Source organism: Nicotiana tabacum, chromosome 10, assembly GCF_000715075.1.
Source record: "Nicotiana tabacum cultivar K326 chromosome 10, ASM71507v2, whole genome shotgun sequence".
NCBI lineage: Eukaryota > Viridiplantae > Streptophyta > Magnoliopsida > Solanales > Solanaceae > Nicotiana > Nicotiana tabacum.
The window spans coordinates 7,704,414-7,723,002 of record NC_134089.1 but is presented as its reverse complement, the minus strand read 5'-3'; the positions used below and the strand labels follow the sequence as shown (position 1 = coordinate 7,723,002).

At 39.0% G+C, this 18,589-nt stretch overlaps 1 protein-coding gene across 2 annotated transcripts; it reads right to left on the bottom strand.

Annotated features, from left to right (window-relative positions):
- Positions 1-572: 572 nt before the first annotated feature.
- LOC107784466 (uncharacterized) lies at positions 573-17,638 on the bottom strand. 2 transcript variants are annotated; one of them, XM_016605600.2, is made up of 4 exons: positions 17,035-17,638; positions 14,841-15,731; positions 1,529-1,576; positions 573-1,439 (listed from the first exon to the last, which is right to left on the bottom strand). In XM_016605600.2, the coding sequence occupies exons 1-4, from the start codon at positions 17,269-17,271 to the stop codon at positions 1,044-1,046; spliced, it is 1,572 nt and encodes a 523-aa protein (XP_016461086.1). In that variant the 5' UTR covers positions 17,272-17,638; the 3' UTR covers positions 573-1,043. The 2 variants fall into 2 exon arrangements, with proteins under 2 accessions (XP_016461086.1, XP_075078648.1); XM_075222547.1 differs by having other exon boundaries at positions 17,039-17,593.
- Positions 17,639-18,589: the final 951 nt, after the last annotated feature.

The following is an 18,589-nucleotide window of genomic DNA, read 5'->3' as shown; positions in this document are numbered from 1 at the left end:
ATTTTATCCCTAATTTTCTTTTGTCATTCTGAAATACTCTTCCCCAATCAAAACTCATAAATCCCCCTCTATTCCATTTCCGTCATTTGTCCTTTTCATGCATAAATTCTTTTGAAGTAATAACTTTTGTAAACAAATTTTATGGGCATGCTAGTCATTTCAGCATAAAAATTGCCTATTAGTAATTTCTTTTTACCGCCCTTCCAGGGTAGCGGTAAGACTGCGTACATCCTACCCTCCCCAGACCCCACCTGTGGAATTACACTGGGTTGTTGTTGTTGTAGTAATATCTTTTTACCAAACACACCAACTATTTATTATTATTTTTAACACTTTCATCAAAAACACCTAACTGTTTATTTATGTAATTAATTCCCGGAGCACAAGGCATCCCGCGTTCACACGGGATCCGGGAAAGGACCGCACCCCAAGTGGTGTAATGTAGACAACTTACCTTAATGCAAGCATTAGTGGCTTCTTCCACGTCTCGAACCATGACCTATAAGTCACATGCAAACAACTTTACCGTTGCTCTCAGGCTCATCTTCCCTTTTTAGTTAGGTCAAAATCATAAAATCACAACCAGAAGGGTGTAAACTGAATAAATGGCACAATCAGGAAAATGAAACAGTTGTGAACAGATAGACTTCAAATTACATTGCTCAAGATAAGCATCATATCGAAATCATTTTGAACTGTATGTAGACAAGAAAATGATTCTAGAGTTTGCTATAATTGCTTCTCATCTGTACATTGGTTTAATGACTTTATAAATTGCTTTTAATGTGAAGAAATGGTCCAGAGAAAGAAATGGACCTCAAAAATCTGCGGTCTCCTTTGCATGCTTGTTTCTGGAGCAGTTCAAATTTGGTCCGCGCACAAACCTTTTCACTCTCACATTTACCTAGCGTCCCCATCTTGTAATAACCATACCAAAACGAAGATATATTTCGCTCAACAATAAGACTGTTACCTGTGCAAATGAATCGAAGAGCAAGTCGTTGAACACCATCTTAGACAAAGATGATGTAGTCTAATAAGTATCAGAATTTGACTGAGTAACTTCTGAAACTTCTCATGTCCTTGTTGATAGCCATTTTCCCCATTCCGACCTCCATTGCCTCCGTTTCTAAATTCTGTTTCTTGGTTTGGACAATCTCCATAGCTTTAGATTGTGTATCGGGCAAGGAAGGTTCTAACAAGTGTGGACCAGCGTTGATCCACGGATGAAGAAGGCACTGAGCTGCAGTAGGCCGTTTCTCTGGGACAAAATCAAGTATCGGGACCAGGAAATCAGCCATGTCCTTTGCGTCTTGCTCACTGAATTCATACTTCTCTATCAGAACCTTTTTCAAGGGCCAAAAGCGCAACCGTCTGATGTGCCTCAAATCACCATGTCTATTGAACAACTCACGTGAATAACGACCACCCAAGGCAATCTGAAAAGAAAATAGCATATTTTTTTAAACTGCAAAAGGGAAAAAACATCATTCAAAGAAGTTTAAAGTGATTATACGAATGTTCTTACTTTCCGTGGCATCATTCCTAGAAGCTCCATCATTAGTGCTAAGTGGTCCTGCAAAGAGAAGAAGTGTAGGTTTGCCGTGATCATCATTACCAAAAAATTAAGTATTAAATCACCATAAAGATTGCCTAGCAAATATTACTGTAAGAACAATAGCAACTAAGAATTCATTATCAAGACATTGTGGCTACAGATTCATCATGAAAACGCATATGTGATCCAGTTGATTCTGAAGTTGCGGTCATCCAAATGGATGGTCAAATCCCAAAATTCTTTACATCTCAAGACAGAGAGTGCCAGGTCCATCCAGGATCTAGAAATGGGGGAAAAAACAACTCCAAGTTGCATGATAGCATGGTATACAGATTCAATAAAGTTATTTATCAGGATCACTTAAAAAATAAAATATCCGAGCGCAAAATTGACAAGATGGAAAAATGACTTTCAAAGAAAAAATTTGGCCAGATATCCTTTGATATTTCTAAAGGTAAATGCATAGGCTTCTACAAGATGCAGAAGCGATGTTCTGATGACTTTCCAAATTGTACTTGTTGCATCATTGCACTGGAAAACCTGAGTTTTCCTCCCAAAGACAGAATAGAAAAGGCAACTATACTCTCTAAATTACAATAGTTACATTACCAAAGTCTGTTATCGAAATATGCTGGTTCATCTCCATGTTTCTTAAGTTCCAATATCACTTAATTCCAACCATCATCAGTTGGTGGCTGCCACCAGTCTAATAGCCCTTTGCTCATCGACCAAAGAGGTCACATGAAATTGCCCAAGATATGTAATTTTCTCTCAAGCGTGACCGCACCTTGAATCAAGTGTGTTAGTTGAAATTAACAGGGTTCACTTAGCAGAACACAAACAAAAGGAATGATTACCAAGAGTGGAAGAACTAACATGGTGATCCACGTTTTATGAAAAATAGAACAAAAACGTCTAAGAAAAAAAATATGTTACATGGTACGGAAGAAAAGCAAAACAGTATCTTGGATATGATGCTCAGGACAGCATGTACTTTTCATCCTCTAGATTTTACATCTCAATGAAGTAACCAGAATAGCGAAAACCTTAATTTCAGTATATCTTCCTTTTTTTTGGTCAATGTGTTGACATAAACAGTTTATCACCTAAGGGCAAATAATTGACTGCTGACCAAAACTAAAGCACCAGATGAGCTGATAAAAGAAGATGGTCAGAATATCAACAAGAGACGTGTGATTTGAACTTGATGCTCGATCTGTAGGGAAAGAGCGGCGGAAAGGAGTGCTTCACAATTTCACTCACGGAATTTGGAGAGACCAACAATGGAATAAACTGTCCCTAGGTTAACCCTGTACTTTGTAAGATACGGTGTAATAGGCTACAAGTGGTATTTTAATGCATGTGATGACAAGGGGCAGATTTAGGGGGCGGATGGGGGTTCACCCGAACCCCCTTCGCCGAAACATTACACTGTATATATAAGACAAAATCTGTCTTTACCTTTATATATTATGTTTTGAATCCCCTTGATACAGCCCAAAAGCATAGCTTAGTGGTCAATGGGGTTCAAAACCTTTGTAAGGTCATTGGTTCAATTCCCACTAGCTACAATTTTTTTAACTTTTTTTCTTTTTTGAACCCCTTAGCGGAAATCCTGCCTCCGCCACTGGGGATGACCAGAAGATTATACTCTTCCGTCGACTGAACTATCCCTCCGACTCTTCCCCCTACTTTCTTCAGCAATCAAGAGAAAGAACCATTGATGATCCCCGTTCTAATACTAATAGCCTTACCAATTACCATTAGAATCCTTAAAGCATATTATTTTTCCGATAACTTCTAGCTGTGAAACTGCAGAAGGCTGAGATGACTTGTTGTGTACAAGTTTGAACTTTTTTTGACAATAATGAAGCTATCACAAATAACTTAGAGAAATCCTTATATTAAAAAAATTACTTAGAGAAATGGGTCATCAGCTACGAATCATTTCTAGTATGATGTACTCGGCTGGTTTCTTTGCATGGCCACATGCACTGGTTAGGCAGATGCACCGGTGTTCGGGCCAGCTGCACTAGTGCATCACCACTCTGCTTACCCTAACCAAACCAAGTCCTTCCACTCTGTTTCACTTATTTCCTGCTCAGGTTATCTTTCAACCTTTTCGATAATGTAATATCATAATCTCATACATTTCTATATTACATGAACAGCGGCAGAGACTTTTGTAATGCTCTGTCTAGTTAATGTAACATCATAGGAAAATTCCACATTAGCAGAACAACCGAGAGATGTTTGGGTATATAAGGAAGCAAGCCTTCGACCCTAGTGATAGCGTCTCAAAGCCGTGTTTGGTCTAGGCTCAAAACGGACCATATCACTAGTGAGCTAGGTTGTTACATATGGTATCAAAGCCACTCCATGTGCAACTTTGGGCCATGTTAGGGCAAACCTTGACTATCTCACAAAAAGCTATCATAGATGTTTACCAATATGATTGGCTATCAATCATACACACTTGTGGACCCAAAAAAGGAACCTTTGGCAAATGAAGTCCACTATAAAGGACTGGTTGGTTAGTTGAATAATCTTACCACCACAGCACTCTGACATTTCCCTTTCTGTTAATATGATCAGTCAATTGTTGCAGAATCCTTATGTCATTGAGATACAATTTATAAAGTATAAGATTACTGTCAGTCAGGGACTCACATGCGCAAACCAAAGTGTTGGGTATATTGATGCAGACTAGGCTACAACTTCATCTTATAGTAGTCAATGTCAAGATACGTGGACCAGTTAGAGAAAATTTGAGCAATTGAAAAACAAAGAAGCATATTGTAATTGCCAGGTCAAGTGCAAAAAACTGAACATACAGCTATGGCTTTGGCAACATGTAAGCTCATGTGATGAAGCAATTGCTTGAAGAACTGAAGATCATAAAGGTAAAATAAATGAGTGTATGCTTCCAATACAGTATTCTAGAAGAGGACGACATGTTGGATTGATTTGTCGCTATATTTGTGAGAAATACAACACTGACTTGTACAACATTTATTACCTTAAATGATCAACTAGCCAACACATTTGCCAGAGCACTTTGAGGTTGCCAATCAAGTATATGCATGATAATCTTGGAGTATATGACCTATTAACTCCAACTTGAATTGTCAGAATTTATCCAAGTTTAATGTAGATGTAACTCTCTGCGGTCAAAGAACCGATATACAGGTGGTAAGCTCGAAGCAAATGATCTATTTGCTCCTACTTAAGGAGCGTTAGAATGTATTTAAGTACCCTGTATATACCTTGTTAATCATTGATCATTGCATAGAAAGTTTTTAATAATCATGCCATAATTAAGAATTCCAATAACCATGAAACTTCCCTTATTTCATGGTAACCTAATCCCTGATCATAAAGAACCCTATTGTTTATTGTTCATCACTAATCCAAAAAGATTTATTCTCTTCATTTCCCTTTTAGTACAATAAGAGTTTATCTCTTCCTTTGTAAGTGTTTCTCACAACTCACATTGTACAAATTGTTCCCTTTTCAACTTTTTATTTTTCCCTACACTCTTATACAAGAATAAGTGTCTATTTGAGTTATATTGTTATACCATGTGGGATGTGAAGGCCTTCAAAAGGGGTTTATAAAGATATTGAGCTTCTACATCCATTGTCTTAAAGTTTTGGGTTAAATACTCATATTCTTTCAATTTGTGTTAGAGCAACCATTGGCAAGGTTTTATTCAAATTCGTAATTCAGCATTAAAGTTCACGCGTGTGAACCGAGAAACTATGTTACACGTGTTGGAGGGTGTTGATTAAATTCGTGACATGGATTACGTAAGGATTTTTAATATGGGTTTATAAAGGTATTAAGCTACTTCACTAAGTGCCTTAAAAGTTTTTGGGTTTGATACTGAAAATGTTGGTTTATGTTTAGTTAACAATGGCATGCCAATTGGAAGAGTTGGTGGAAAGAGTTGGTGTGGATGCTAGGAGGAAGCTTCCTCCTTTGATGTCACCCATGACATCAAGAGGAGGTAGTTTGATGTCACCAATGACATCAAGAGGAGGTTTTTACCTCTATAAATAGATGCACTCCTTCACTTGTAGAAATCATCCCAAAATAATACAATACATTGTAGTGAGTAGAGAGTTAAGAGAGAAATTCTCTTAAGTGTAATTGGGAAATCTCCCCTTCCTTTGTTAATATTAAAAGGGCAATTGTTCTCTGGTGGACGTAGGATTATTTTGATCTGAACCACGTTAAATCTTGTGTTCTTTCTTTTACGTTTTCTTTAACAATTGGTATCAGAGCGACAGGATTCTTTAACGATCCAAGGAGAAAGAACAAGCAAATATGAGTTCCACGAAGTTTGAAATTGATAGATTCAATGGACGCAACAACTTCAATATCTGGAAGATCCAGATGATGGCGTTACTGCGGAGGGAAGGTTCAATCCATGCTATTGACGGAAAGTATCCTACGGATATATCAGCTCCCGACAAGGAGAAGATTGAAGGGGATGCATTGAGTGCAATCCAACTATCCCTTGCACCTAACGTGCTTTGTGAAGTGAGTACGGGTACCGAAGAGACGGCCAAACAGTTGTGGGAAAAGCTAGAAGGGCTATACCAAGACCGATCAGTGACAACAAGAATGTTGTTACAACGGCGTCTTCACACATTTAAGATGGGGTCAGGTACTTCGTTACAAGATCATTTAGATGCGTTTAATAAACTTGTCATGGACTTACAGATTGCAGGAATTAAAAGGGAGGAGGAGACGCTTGCATGTGCTTTGCTATTTTCATTGACTTCAGGATATCGTGATATTGAGAATTCAATGATGTATAGCAAGGAGCCTATCAAGCTTGAGCAAGTGCGGCAGGCACTTAACTCTAGTGATGTGCGGAGGCACATTGAAAGAGATAGAGATGACCAGGCAAGTGGCCTCTTTGTAAGAGGCCGGACTAGCCAACAGGGAAAGACCAAATCAAAGCACAGATCAAAGTCTCGTGTGAACAAGAAGAATACAGAGTGTTGGGGTTGTGGCAAGAAGGGGCACTTTGAACGAGATTGCCCAATGTCAAAGTCCAAGGAAAAGGCGAGTGCATCTACAGTTGAACAGGTACATAATTTTGATAATGATTATGTACTAACAACATCGTGTAATAATAATAGTAGTTATGAAAACAAATGGGTGTTAGACTCTGCTTGTACTCTGCATATGACGTTCTGAAAAGACTGGTTTAGCAGCTACGAGAAAAGTGGAGGAACCGTAGTAATGGGCAATAATGCAACTTGTGCAATAGTTGGCATTGGCTCAGTTCGGGTTCGCTGCCATGATGGAATCGTGAGGACTATTACACAAGTCCGTCATGTTCCTGATCTGAAGAAGAATTTGATCTCCTTGGGTACTCTGGATAAACAAGGCTACAGGTACATGAGCGAAGCAGGAACTATGAAGGTGACTAAAGGTTCTTTAGTCATGCTGAAAGGCAAGCTGGAGAACGGCCTTTACACATTGGCCGGAAGCACCATTGTTGGCTCTGCAAATGCATCTACAGTGCAGTTATCTAATGATGACAAGGCAAGACTATGGCACATGAGACTGGGTCATATGAGCGCACGTGGACTGGAGATGTTGAGCAATCGTAAACTTTTGGAAGGTGAGAAGATCAGCACGCTTGACTTCTGTGAGCACTGCGTTCTAGGGAAGCAGAAGAAGGTCAGCTTCAGCACTGGCAAACACAAGACAAGAGGAGTGCTAGACTACATCCATTCAGATTTATGGGGTCCTTCTAAACTTCCATCGAAGGGCGGAAAGAGGTATCTTCTCATTTTTATTGATGATTTCTCACGAAAGGTTTGGGTGTATTTTTAGAAGGCAAAAAGTGATGCTTTTGAAGCATTTAAAGAGTGGAAGATTTTGGTTGAAAATCAAATGGAGCGGAAAATCAAGTATCTTCGCACAGACAATGGCTTGGAGTTTTGCAATGAAGAGTTTAATGAATTCTGCAAGGTTCATGGGATCTCAAGACATAGGACTGTCAGGCATACCCCACAGCAGAATGGAGTTGCCGAGAGAATGAACAGAACTCTTCTTGAAAAGGCTCGTTGTATGCTCCTACAAGCCAAAATGTCCAAAGTATTTTGGGCTGAAGCAGTTCACACTGCTGCTCATATTGTCAATCGATCTCCAGCATCGACAATTGACTTTAAGACTCCGAATGAGGTATGGTCAGGTGAACCCTCTAACTATTCATACTTACGAGTATTTGGGTGTCCAACTTATTATCACGTTAATGAAGGAAAGCTTGAACCAAGGGCTAAGAAGGCCATATTCGTAGGGTATGTGGATGGAGTAAAAGGGTACAAACTTTGGTGTTTGTCTTTACTCAAATTTATAGTTAGTAGAGATGTCACCTTCGATGAATCCTCTATACTTGATCCCCGTAAAGTTTCCGTGGAGTTTTCAGGAAACAAGAACAACGAGCAGGTGGAGCTTCCGGTGGAGCTTGCCAAGGAAAAGGATCAAGAGACTCAGGTTAAAGATGAGTCAGAAGATGTAGGCGTTGAAGAACTTGCTGTCAATGAACCATACACAATTGCGAAGGGGAGGGAGAAGAGGCAGACACGAGAACCGGAACGCCTTATAAATCAAGCAAACTTGATTGCATATGCGTTCGTAGCTGCACAAGAAGAGATTAAAGATCTGGAGCCCTCCTCGTATATTGAAGCAACTTCTTGCAAGGATGCCGCACAATGGCGGTTAGCCATGACTGAAGAGATGGAGTCTCTTCACAAGAATCAGACATGGGTCTTAGTGAAAAGACAAAAGGGGAAGAGGACAGTTGGATGCAAGTGGGTCTACCGAAAGAAAGAGGGAATTCCTGAAGTGGAAGATGCTAGGTTCAAGGCGAGATTGGTTGCAAAAGGTTTCAGCCAAAAGGAGGGAATTGACTACAATGAGATTTTCTCTCCGGTCATGAAGCATAGCTCAATTCGCGTGCTACTAGCATTGGTTGCACAATTTGACTTGGAGCTTCAACAGCTTGATGTCAAAACTGCTTTCTTACACGGTGATCTAGAAGAGACAATCTATATGGATCAACCTGAAGGTTTCCTAGCTGAGGGAAAAGAAGATCACGTATGCCAACTAAAGAAGTCTTTGTATGGTTTGAAGCAATCCCTTAGACAGTGGTACAAGAGGTTTGATGCATTCATGACTACACATGAATTCTCAAGGAGTGCATTTGATAGTTGTGTGTATCACAAGAAGATGTCTGGTAACTCAATGATTTATTTACTGTTGTATGTTGATGATATGCTTATTGCTGCTAACAACATTACAGAGATAAATGCTTTGAAGAAACTATTGAGTAAGGAATTTGACATGAAGGATTTAGGAGCTGCAAAGAAAATCCTTGGTATGGAGATTTCAAGAGAAGACGATGTTGTACATCTTTCTCAGAAGAGGTATATTGAAAGGGTTCTCGAGAGATTCAATATGCAAACGTGCAAGCCTGTAAGTACACCATTAGCTCCTCATTTTAAACTTTCAGAGTCACAAATGCCTCAGTCCGAGGATGAGGTGGAGCATATGTCAAAGATTCCTTATGCCAGTGCAGTTGGTAGTATTATGTATGCTATGGTATGCACACGTCCAGATATTGCTCAATCTGTAAGTGTGGTAAATAGATACATGTCCAACCCAGGAAAGAGGCATTGGGAAGCTGTCAAGTGGATATTGAGATATCTCAAAGGAGCTTCTGGTGTTGGTCTTACCTTTCGAAAAAGTGGTACAGGTATTTCAATTCTCGGTTATGTGGATTCTGACTATGCAGGAGATCTTGACAGAAGAAGGTCCACAACTGGATACATCTTTACCCTCGTTGGCAGTGCCGTCAGTTGGAAGTCGACTTTGCAGTCGATTGTCGCTTTGTCTACGACAGAAGCAGAATACATGGCAGCAGCGGAGGCGGTAAAGGAAGCTATCTGGTTGAAAAGTTTAGTAGCGGAATTGAGTTTGGTTCAGCTGGAATCAACTCTTAGATGTGATAGTCAGAGTGCTATTCATCTAATGAAAAATCAGAGATTTCATGAGCGCACTAAACACATTGATGTCAGATTTCATTTTGTTCGAGATGTTATTGATGAGGGAACTATCAAGGTCGTGAAGGTTATCACAGACGATAATGCTGCAGACATGTTGACCAAGATAGTCCCGCTCGCTAAGTTTGCACACCGCAAGGACTTGGCGGGGGTGTGCATCAACTGATGCAACTCCGAAGAGAACAGTTGCTAGGTGGAGGTGGTATGTTCAACAATGGTTTGATTCTTCTTGTTTCTTACAATGGGGTTGCCCAGTAAGCTTAGAAGTTTTGGCCAGAGTTGTTCACACGCTCGAAACGCAAACCAAGGTGGAGATTGAAAATGTTGGTTTATGTTTAGTTAACAATGGCATGCTGAAAATGTTGGTTTATGTTTAGTCAACAATGGCATGCCAATTGGAAGAGTTGGTGGAAAGAGTTGGTGTGGATGCTAGGAGGAAGCTTCCTCCTTTGATGTCACCCATGACATCAAGAGGAGGTAGTTTGATGTCACCAATGACATCAAGAGGAGGTTTTTACCTCTATAAATAGATGCACTCCTTCACTTGTAGAAATCATCCCAAAATAATACAATACATTGTAGTGAGTAGAGAGTTAAGAGAGAAATTCTCTTAAGCGTAATTGGGAAATCTCCCCTTCCTTTGTTAATATTAAAAGGGCAATTGTTCTCTGGTGGACGTAGGATTATTTTGATCCGAACCACGTTAAATCTTGTGTTCTTTCTTTTACGTTTCCGTTAACAGATACTCAAGTTCTTCCACAGCTTTATTACTTTTCCCCCTCTAATCATATTTTGGGGTTCTAACGAGTATTTGCATATTATCCAAGGTTTTCCAGAAAAGGATTTTGAATTTCCATCTACAACTAATTGTTTTTACTTAAACATAAAGTTCTAATTAGAATAATTATTGCATTCTCTTATTAATTCAAAATCTATACATTATTCATTTTTTATGAACAGTTCTATTAGATTTAAATTAGGTTTCTACGAGTTTCATAAGAATAAATTAGCACATTAAGACTTGTATAAGTCAATGCTTCTATTTAAAAATGAAATCAAAGTTAATGGAATTTGAAAGTCTTCAGAAAGAGTAGACACTTGTCATAATTTTCGACTATATTATATAACCTTATATGTGAGATAATATAAATTAACTGAAAAAAATCACATCAAACTATATGAGTCATCTTGTTGAAGTCCAATCATCTCACATCATCAAGTTGAATTAAGCAAATAACTATTTGTGCCCCCAAGTATGCCGTGGGGTAGTAGAATTGCTTAGAGATCTCCCAGATATTCTATGTAACCACGCCTGACGACGAAATCAGATGAGCTACAAGCTAGAAGCTACAAAAGAATCTCCAGACCAGTCATAATCCTTTAGGTGGTGCTTTACAGGGGTCTATGGCCCTCATACTAATCCTGAAAGAGAGCAGCTTTGGGATGAGATTGCAGGAATTAGGGGATTATGGAGCAATCAATGGGTTCTGGGAGGGGATTACAATGTTTGTAGATTCGAGAGTGAAAGGTTAAACTGCATAAGAAGATCCAGGGCTATGAAGACTTTCTCAGATGTCATACAAGAACTGCAAATAATTGATCTCCCATTGCAGGGTGCCTATTACACTTGGTCAAGGGGAGTTAACTGTATACAAGCCTCTAGAATTGACAGATTCCTTATCTCCCCTGAATGGTGTGATTCATTCAAAGCTGTGAAGCAGCTGGCCCATCCTAAAGTCATCTCTGATCATAGACCTATTCTTTTGGAGTGTGGTGATTGGAAGACTAGCCCGTCGTATTTCAAATTTGAGAATATGTGGTTTCAAGCTGAAGGCTTTCTGGATAAATTGAAGAGTTGGTGGCAGAGCTATTCAGTCAATGGTAGTCCAGACTTTATCCTTGCACAAAAATTAAAGTGCCTGAAGAAGGATATTACAAGCTGGAACAAGGAAGTTTTTGGTAAAGTGAAAACTAGGAAGAGCAAAGCATTAGATGAATTGATGGTCCTAGAACAAGCAACTGAGAACCGACTGCCATCAACATTAGAATCAACTCAAATGCAAATCCTGAGAGCAGAGCTGCAGAATTTGGCTAAGGCAGAAGAGACATCCTGGAGACAAAAATCTAGGTGCTTATGGCTCAAAGAGGGTGACAAGAATACTAAGTATTTTTAGAAGGTGGCAAATTCTCAGAGAAGATACAACAATATTGACAAACTTCAAGTGGGCAATGAAATCATAGAAGACAAAGAGCAGATAAGAAAGGAGATCTTGGACTTCTATGAAAATCTTTATACTGAACAAGAACCTTGGAGACCAAGTGCAAACTTTGAAGGGCTAGCTTGTATCACGGAGGTGGAAAAAATGAGTCTTGAAAGAATTTCTGAAGAAGAGAAAGTGTCAACTGTAATCAAGTCATGTTCACCAGACAAGGCACCTGACCCTGGTGGTCTTACAATGGCTTTTTTTCAAAAATCCTGGGAATTTATCAAGTATGACGTGATGGGGGCCCTTAATCATTTCCACCAACATGGCAATATAGTCAGGTCCAGCAATGCATCCTTTATGGTGCCAAAGAAGAAAGGAGCAATTAACCTCAAAGATTATAGGCCAATTAGCCTAATTGGAAGTGTATATAAGATTGCAGCCAAAGTTCTAGCAGAAAGGCTCAAAGGTGTAATGGGTAATTAGTTTCCAATCATCAAAATGCATTTATAAAGGATAGACAGATTACAGATGCTGCTCTAATTGCCAATGAAGTTCTGGACTGGAGAATGAAAAGTAAAGAGCCAGGTATCTTGTGCAAGCTAGACATTGAAAAAGCTTTTGATCAACTCAACTGGTCCTACCTTTTCTCCATTCTAAGACAGATGGGTTTTGGTGAAAGATGGATCAAATGGATCAGGTTTAGCATCACCATAGTGAAGTATTCAATTTTGGTGAATAGAAGCCCAGTTGGGTTTTTTTCACCACAGAAAGGGCTCAGACAAGGGGACCCCCTCTCCCCCTTCCTCTTTACTTGGCCATGGAGGGTCTAAGTAATATGTTGGGCAAGGCCAAGCAGTTGAATTGGCTGGATGGTTTTAATGTTGGTACAAGGAACACTGTTAATATTACACACTTATTGTATGCCGATGACACTCTTATATTTTGTGGAGCAGATAGATCTCAGGTACTCCACCTGAACCTAACCTTGCTCATCTTTGAAGCATTGTCGGGGCTTCATATCAACATGCTAAAAAGTGTGATATACCCTGTCAATGAGGTCTCAGATTTAGAAGAACTGGCAGGAATTCTTGGTTGTTCGACTGGCTCATTCCCAACCACATACCTTGGATTACCCCTGGGTTCCACATTCAGATCAACATCTATTTGGGATGGGGTGATTGAGAAGTTTGAGAAAAGGTTGGCATCATGGAAGATGCAATATTTGTCAATTGGTGGAAGATTAACATTGATTAACAGTGTACTAGACAGCATTCCAACTTACTACATGACACTATTTCCTATTCCCAACAAGGTTCTGAAACAACTGGATAGGATCAGGAGAAACTTCCTATGGGAGGGTAACAACATGGATCACAAGTTTCATCTGATTAAATGGGCTAATGTTGTGCTACCAAAGCACTTGGGAGGACTGGGCATAAAGGATTTGGCTCTACACAACAAATGCTTACTCATGAAATGGTTATGGAGATACACACAAGAGAACCAAACTCTCTGGAAGGAAGTAATCAAGGCAAAACATGGGGTACAAAATCATTGGTGCTCCAAGCTGTCTAGATCCCCACATGGTGCTGGCCTAAGTATATGCAAACTTAAAGATGAATTCGTCCAGAATACCCAACTGGTGGCAGGCAATGGTATGCATATCAGGTTTTGGAAGGATAAGTGGCTGAATAATACCATTCTGATGGAGGAATTCCCAAGCCTCTTTCTATTAGCATGTGAGCCAAACTCCTCTGTCTCTCAGAATTGGGCAAACAACACTTGGGACATGCTTTTCAGAAGGAACCTACAAGACTGGGAAATTGAAGAAGTGACAGACCTGCTTTCCAGAATAGAAAGCCACATGATGAATGCCCAGGCAGCAGATAAGTTAAAGTGGAGCAGTGCTGATGGTAAATACTCAGTGAAAGCAGGCTATGCAAACTCATATGCTCTTAATGACATGATTGATGACTGGCCATGGAAGTTGATATCGAAGACTAATCTCCCAACAAAGATCAAATGTTTCAGCTGGACAGCCCTCTATGAAGCATGCCTCACACAAGACAATCTTAAGAAAAGAGGCTTCCAGATGGTCAATAGATGTTACATGTGCCAACAGAAACTTGAATCTAACAACTATCTATTTTTACACTGCACAGTGGCTGCACACTGCACAGCCTCTCTGCCCCTCGGGGTAGAGGTAAGGTCTGCGTACATACTACCCTCCCAGACCTCACTTGTGGGATTATACTGGGATGTTGTTGTTGTTGTTGTACAGTGGCTGCTGACTTATGGAATATGTTTTTGTGTATTTTTGGTATTAACTGGGTAATGCCGAATAACACTAAAGAGGCCTTTGAGTGCTGGTGTAACTGGAGAGTTGGTAAGGCCATCAGGCCAATCTGGAAGATGATTCCTGCGAATATTTTTTGGTGTATATGGTCAGAAAGGAACAACAGATGTTTTGAAGGTTTATCAACTCCAAATCATTCCCTCAAGGCTAGATGTCTTTTGTATCTTTATAGTTGGCATTACCTTTCCCCCTTAGATTCTCCTGACAACTTTTTGAACTTCGTTAGCTCCTTGGTACTAGAATAGTCTTTTTGTAATTGAGCTAACAGTGTCTTTTTTGCTTCCATAACTTTTGTATTATTATGCATCTTCGTGATGCCAGCAATGAAATCTATTATTACTTCATCAAAAAAAAGTTATATTGACAAAGTAAAGAATGCAAAATACTATGTTAAGTATCTTCAGCCAGGCCAATATAATTCTATAGTTAGTACAGGAAGAACGTGCCGTAGACTTAGCGAGTCCTATGTTCGTCCAAACCGCCACTTAATGCGCTTACGACGTCTTAAAGAGAAATGGTCCATATCAAAGTCAACACAAAGTTCTCTCTCAAAATACGGAAATACAGTCAGAAGAAGAACATAATATACACCAGAAAATAAGTAGTAAGTGGAGGAAAGAATGCATCTTTACCTCATCTCTGTCAAAGTTGTCACCACTGTGAGGATCAAATAACACGTCACCAGTTGCAAGCTCAAAACAAATGCAAGCAAAGGACCAAAGATCTGCTGAGGTTGAATATTTAGATCCGAGGATGACTTCAGGACACCTGTACTGTCTAGTTTGAATATCATTTGTAAACTGTTTGTATGTCCAACAAGCACTCCCAAAGTCAACCACTTTGCACTTCAGGTCAACACCCTCTAACAGCTTCCTCCTCGTCGAACGGCTTCCTCTCTTAGGACCCTCGCATTCTTTCCCACTGGCTGTTGCAGCATCAGCATTTGACAATATATTAACATTTATAGAAGAATCAAGCTGATCATCCACATAACATTGAGCTGCTTGTTTGGCCTTTCTTCTAATCTTCTTACTATGGTTCTTAGTCAAATTTCCATTTGACGTTACATAACCATTAAGAGCCCCCGACTCCAGCGTGGTCTTATCCTTGTGATTAGGAAGTATAAGAGGTTTTCCAGATTTTCTGGGATCCTTAGACGGGTCAATTGTGGAACAGAGCAGTACATTCTCTGGTTTCAAATCAGTGTGTATGATAGATAGCTGTCGATGCAAATAATCCAATCCGACTAAAACATGATAACAGAGCTCTTTAACCATATGAATAGGCAGCCCGTGATAATCAGTATACTTAAGAAGTGTCAAGAGATTGTCACCCAAATACTCAAAAACCATACACACATGTTGCCCATTTGGACCTGAGTGCTTAAAATGATCCAATAACTTCACAACACATTTTTTATCATCCAGATCACATTCCGCAATCTGCTTTAGAATAGTGATCTCATCCATTGCTGCCTCCGTGTAATGCTGCGCACTCTTTTGTACTTTCAATGCTACAAATTGCTGCATAATTAACAACAATATTACACACCAAATTCTTACTTCCCATGAGAGTAACAAATTAAAATTGCTACAAACTCAGAATTGCAAACCTAAATTCCAATTCATGAGGAATTACTGGGGTTTAAGCTGCAATCCATGCTTATGCAGTTATGCACAATTAGTTAAACTAGGCCAAATATTATATGCCAAACCACTTATACAACAACAATCTCTATTATTACTACACCTCAATTCCAAGCTAGTTGGGGTTGCCTGTGTAATCATACAGCGGACTCTCCAAAATATTGTCGCACCCGTGTCGGATCCTCTAAAACGCACAATTTTTGGAGGATTCGGCAGAGTCAGAGAAACATAGATGAATACTCAATTTCAAATGCTTTGCTTGGGTCATATTTAAATACTCCATAATTAAGGATTATCTAACACCATGGGTGCTCTATTAAAAGCAATAGACTGCTAAAAATTGATAAGCAACCTAAAGATTTAACCTTTCTTTCCATCATATACCACACATTAACATCAAAATTACGACATGCACCTCTAGCTGCAGTTGGCTATATGAATCCTCAAGATTTACTTTGCCCATTTGGATAGGATGCTAAGCTCACAAAGAGCCATAAACACCAAAACAAAGCTAGACAATCCAAAAGATAGAGTTAAGAGCCAAAGATAAAGAGGAAAATGAAATCATTGATCACCTACAATCCTAAAACTAACAGATTATGACAATTCCAAGAAAAGGGGTTGCTCTAAACTAGGCTAAAGATGAACGATTTAAGTTATATACACTGACAGCCCGAAAATTCTAACATGTTTTTGAATGTCCATTACCATTTTTCTCAGATTACTAATTACTCACTCCATCCCAGTTTACATAACACTCTTTCCTTTTTAATCAGCCCCCCAAAAAATGACACATTTCTATATTTAGTACTAACAATTAACTTTATAATGCTTATTTTACCGTAATGAGATGATCTATGGCGAGGTCTACCAGAAACAGCCTCTCTACCCTCATAAGGTAGGGGTAAGGTCTGCGTACACACTACTATCCCCAGACTTCACTGGAGTTGTTGTTGTTGAGATGATCTATGGCGACACAAATATCTATAGTTTAATTTAGACTACAAGTTTCAAATGGCTTTCTTTTTTCTTAAACTCGATGCTTAGTCAAACTATTTTATCAAACAATTTACTTGTAATTACCTAATAAGTTAGTATATGATTATCTAAATACTATAGTAAGCACATAGAACTTAAACTCAAGATAAATAGAAAAGCAAAGGGTGATGAGAAAACGTACGGACATGAGAGAATCCCAAGCCAACCAAACAGTAGAGAAGTGACCCCAACCAAGTTTCCTTTGAACAACATACCGACCTCCTTTGAAACTATCCCCTATTCGAACGGCATGGTAACCTCCCCTCCTGTAATCATCAGTCCCTTCATCTTCCGAAGTACAATCATCACTACTCTCCTCCACTTCCTCCTCCTCCGCCACCGCCGCGTTCAGCTGCTGATCTTGATTACTCCCCTCCATTTTCCAATCAAACACAGTAATCAATCAACTCTCTAGCTAAAAGGGATTAGTAGTTGGCTCTTGAATTGTGTGAAATGGGTATTTCCCAAAACTTTTATCTGCTCTTGGTTTGTGAGCTAACTTTGTGTGCATATAAAAAAAAAAACTGATTATTTCCTATTTAAAATCTTGGGATTTTCTCAATTGCATGTGGATATGTACAGGAAAATGGGCTATTTGTGATTGTGAGTGGAGGGTGTAGGAATCTATGGGGAAAGGAAAGAGAGGTATAGAGATGAGGACACAGGAAGCAGGTAAAACTGTCTCAGCTCTTCACTCATTTGAACTCTTCTAATTCCAAACGTTTGCTTATGGACTTACTCCACACTAAACTATTGACGGTTTATTATTTTATTTTATATAAATTACAATAAAAATATTGTTTATTGCTTCCACTTCACTATCCTTAAGCAGAGGATCTATGGAAATTAACTATTCTATTTTTTACAAAATAGGAGTTAAGTCTGGATTACCCTCCTCAAATTAAACTAGATTTTTGTCATTATTGTAGCAGTAAATAGTTGTATAATGTAAAATCGGTTCATATTAAATGCTAGAGTGACACGTGGAATAGAAACAGATGGAAAGCGAGAAAGGTGGAAGTCAAGAGTGAGGGCAACAGTCTTGGTTGGCACAGGGAAACAGCCGAAAGGAATGTTGCTCATGAAGTCACATGAAAAGCAGTCACCCGATAGCATTCAGTGAAGAATATTCTGCAATATTAAATACGCAATCTGTTATAGAAAATATGACATTCATAGCTTGTCGTTACACATTCTTCAATGGCCCTCATAATTATCATTTAAGAGGGGCTTGATCCTAGGACCTTGTTGCCTAAGTGCTATTATAAATAAGGATTTCAACAACCATTGTAAGGACACGAATTTTCTGACAAACTTATGTTATATAATGTTTAAAGCTCAACAACACTTGATTACTTTATTTTCTTGCTTCTTAATATCGTTATTACTGCCTTCGGAAGCTCTGCTCCTGGAACCAAGTTTTTTACTATCTTATTTTGATTTCAACGATAAGTATTACATTCTTATTTAATTTATTTATCATTTTGGGATCAAAGCGATTCGCTTGTCTATAAACCATGTATAAATTTAACTATATCATTTTACGGGTAAATAGTTTGGCGCTCATCGTGGGCTTAGACAGTTGCGTAATTGAGTTTGATCCTTTCATTTGTTACTAACATGTTTGATTCTTTGTTCTTAGCAAAAAATCATAAAAATGACAAATAACGATGTCAATGTCGCACACAACTTTGAGG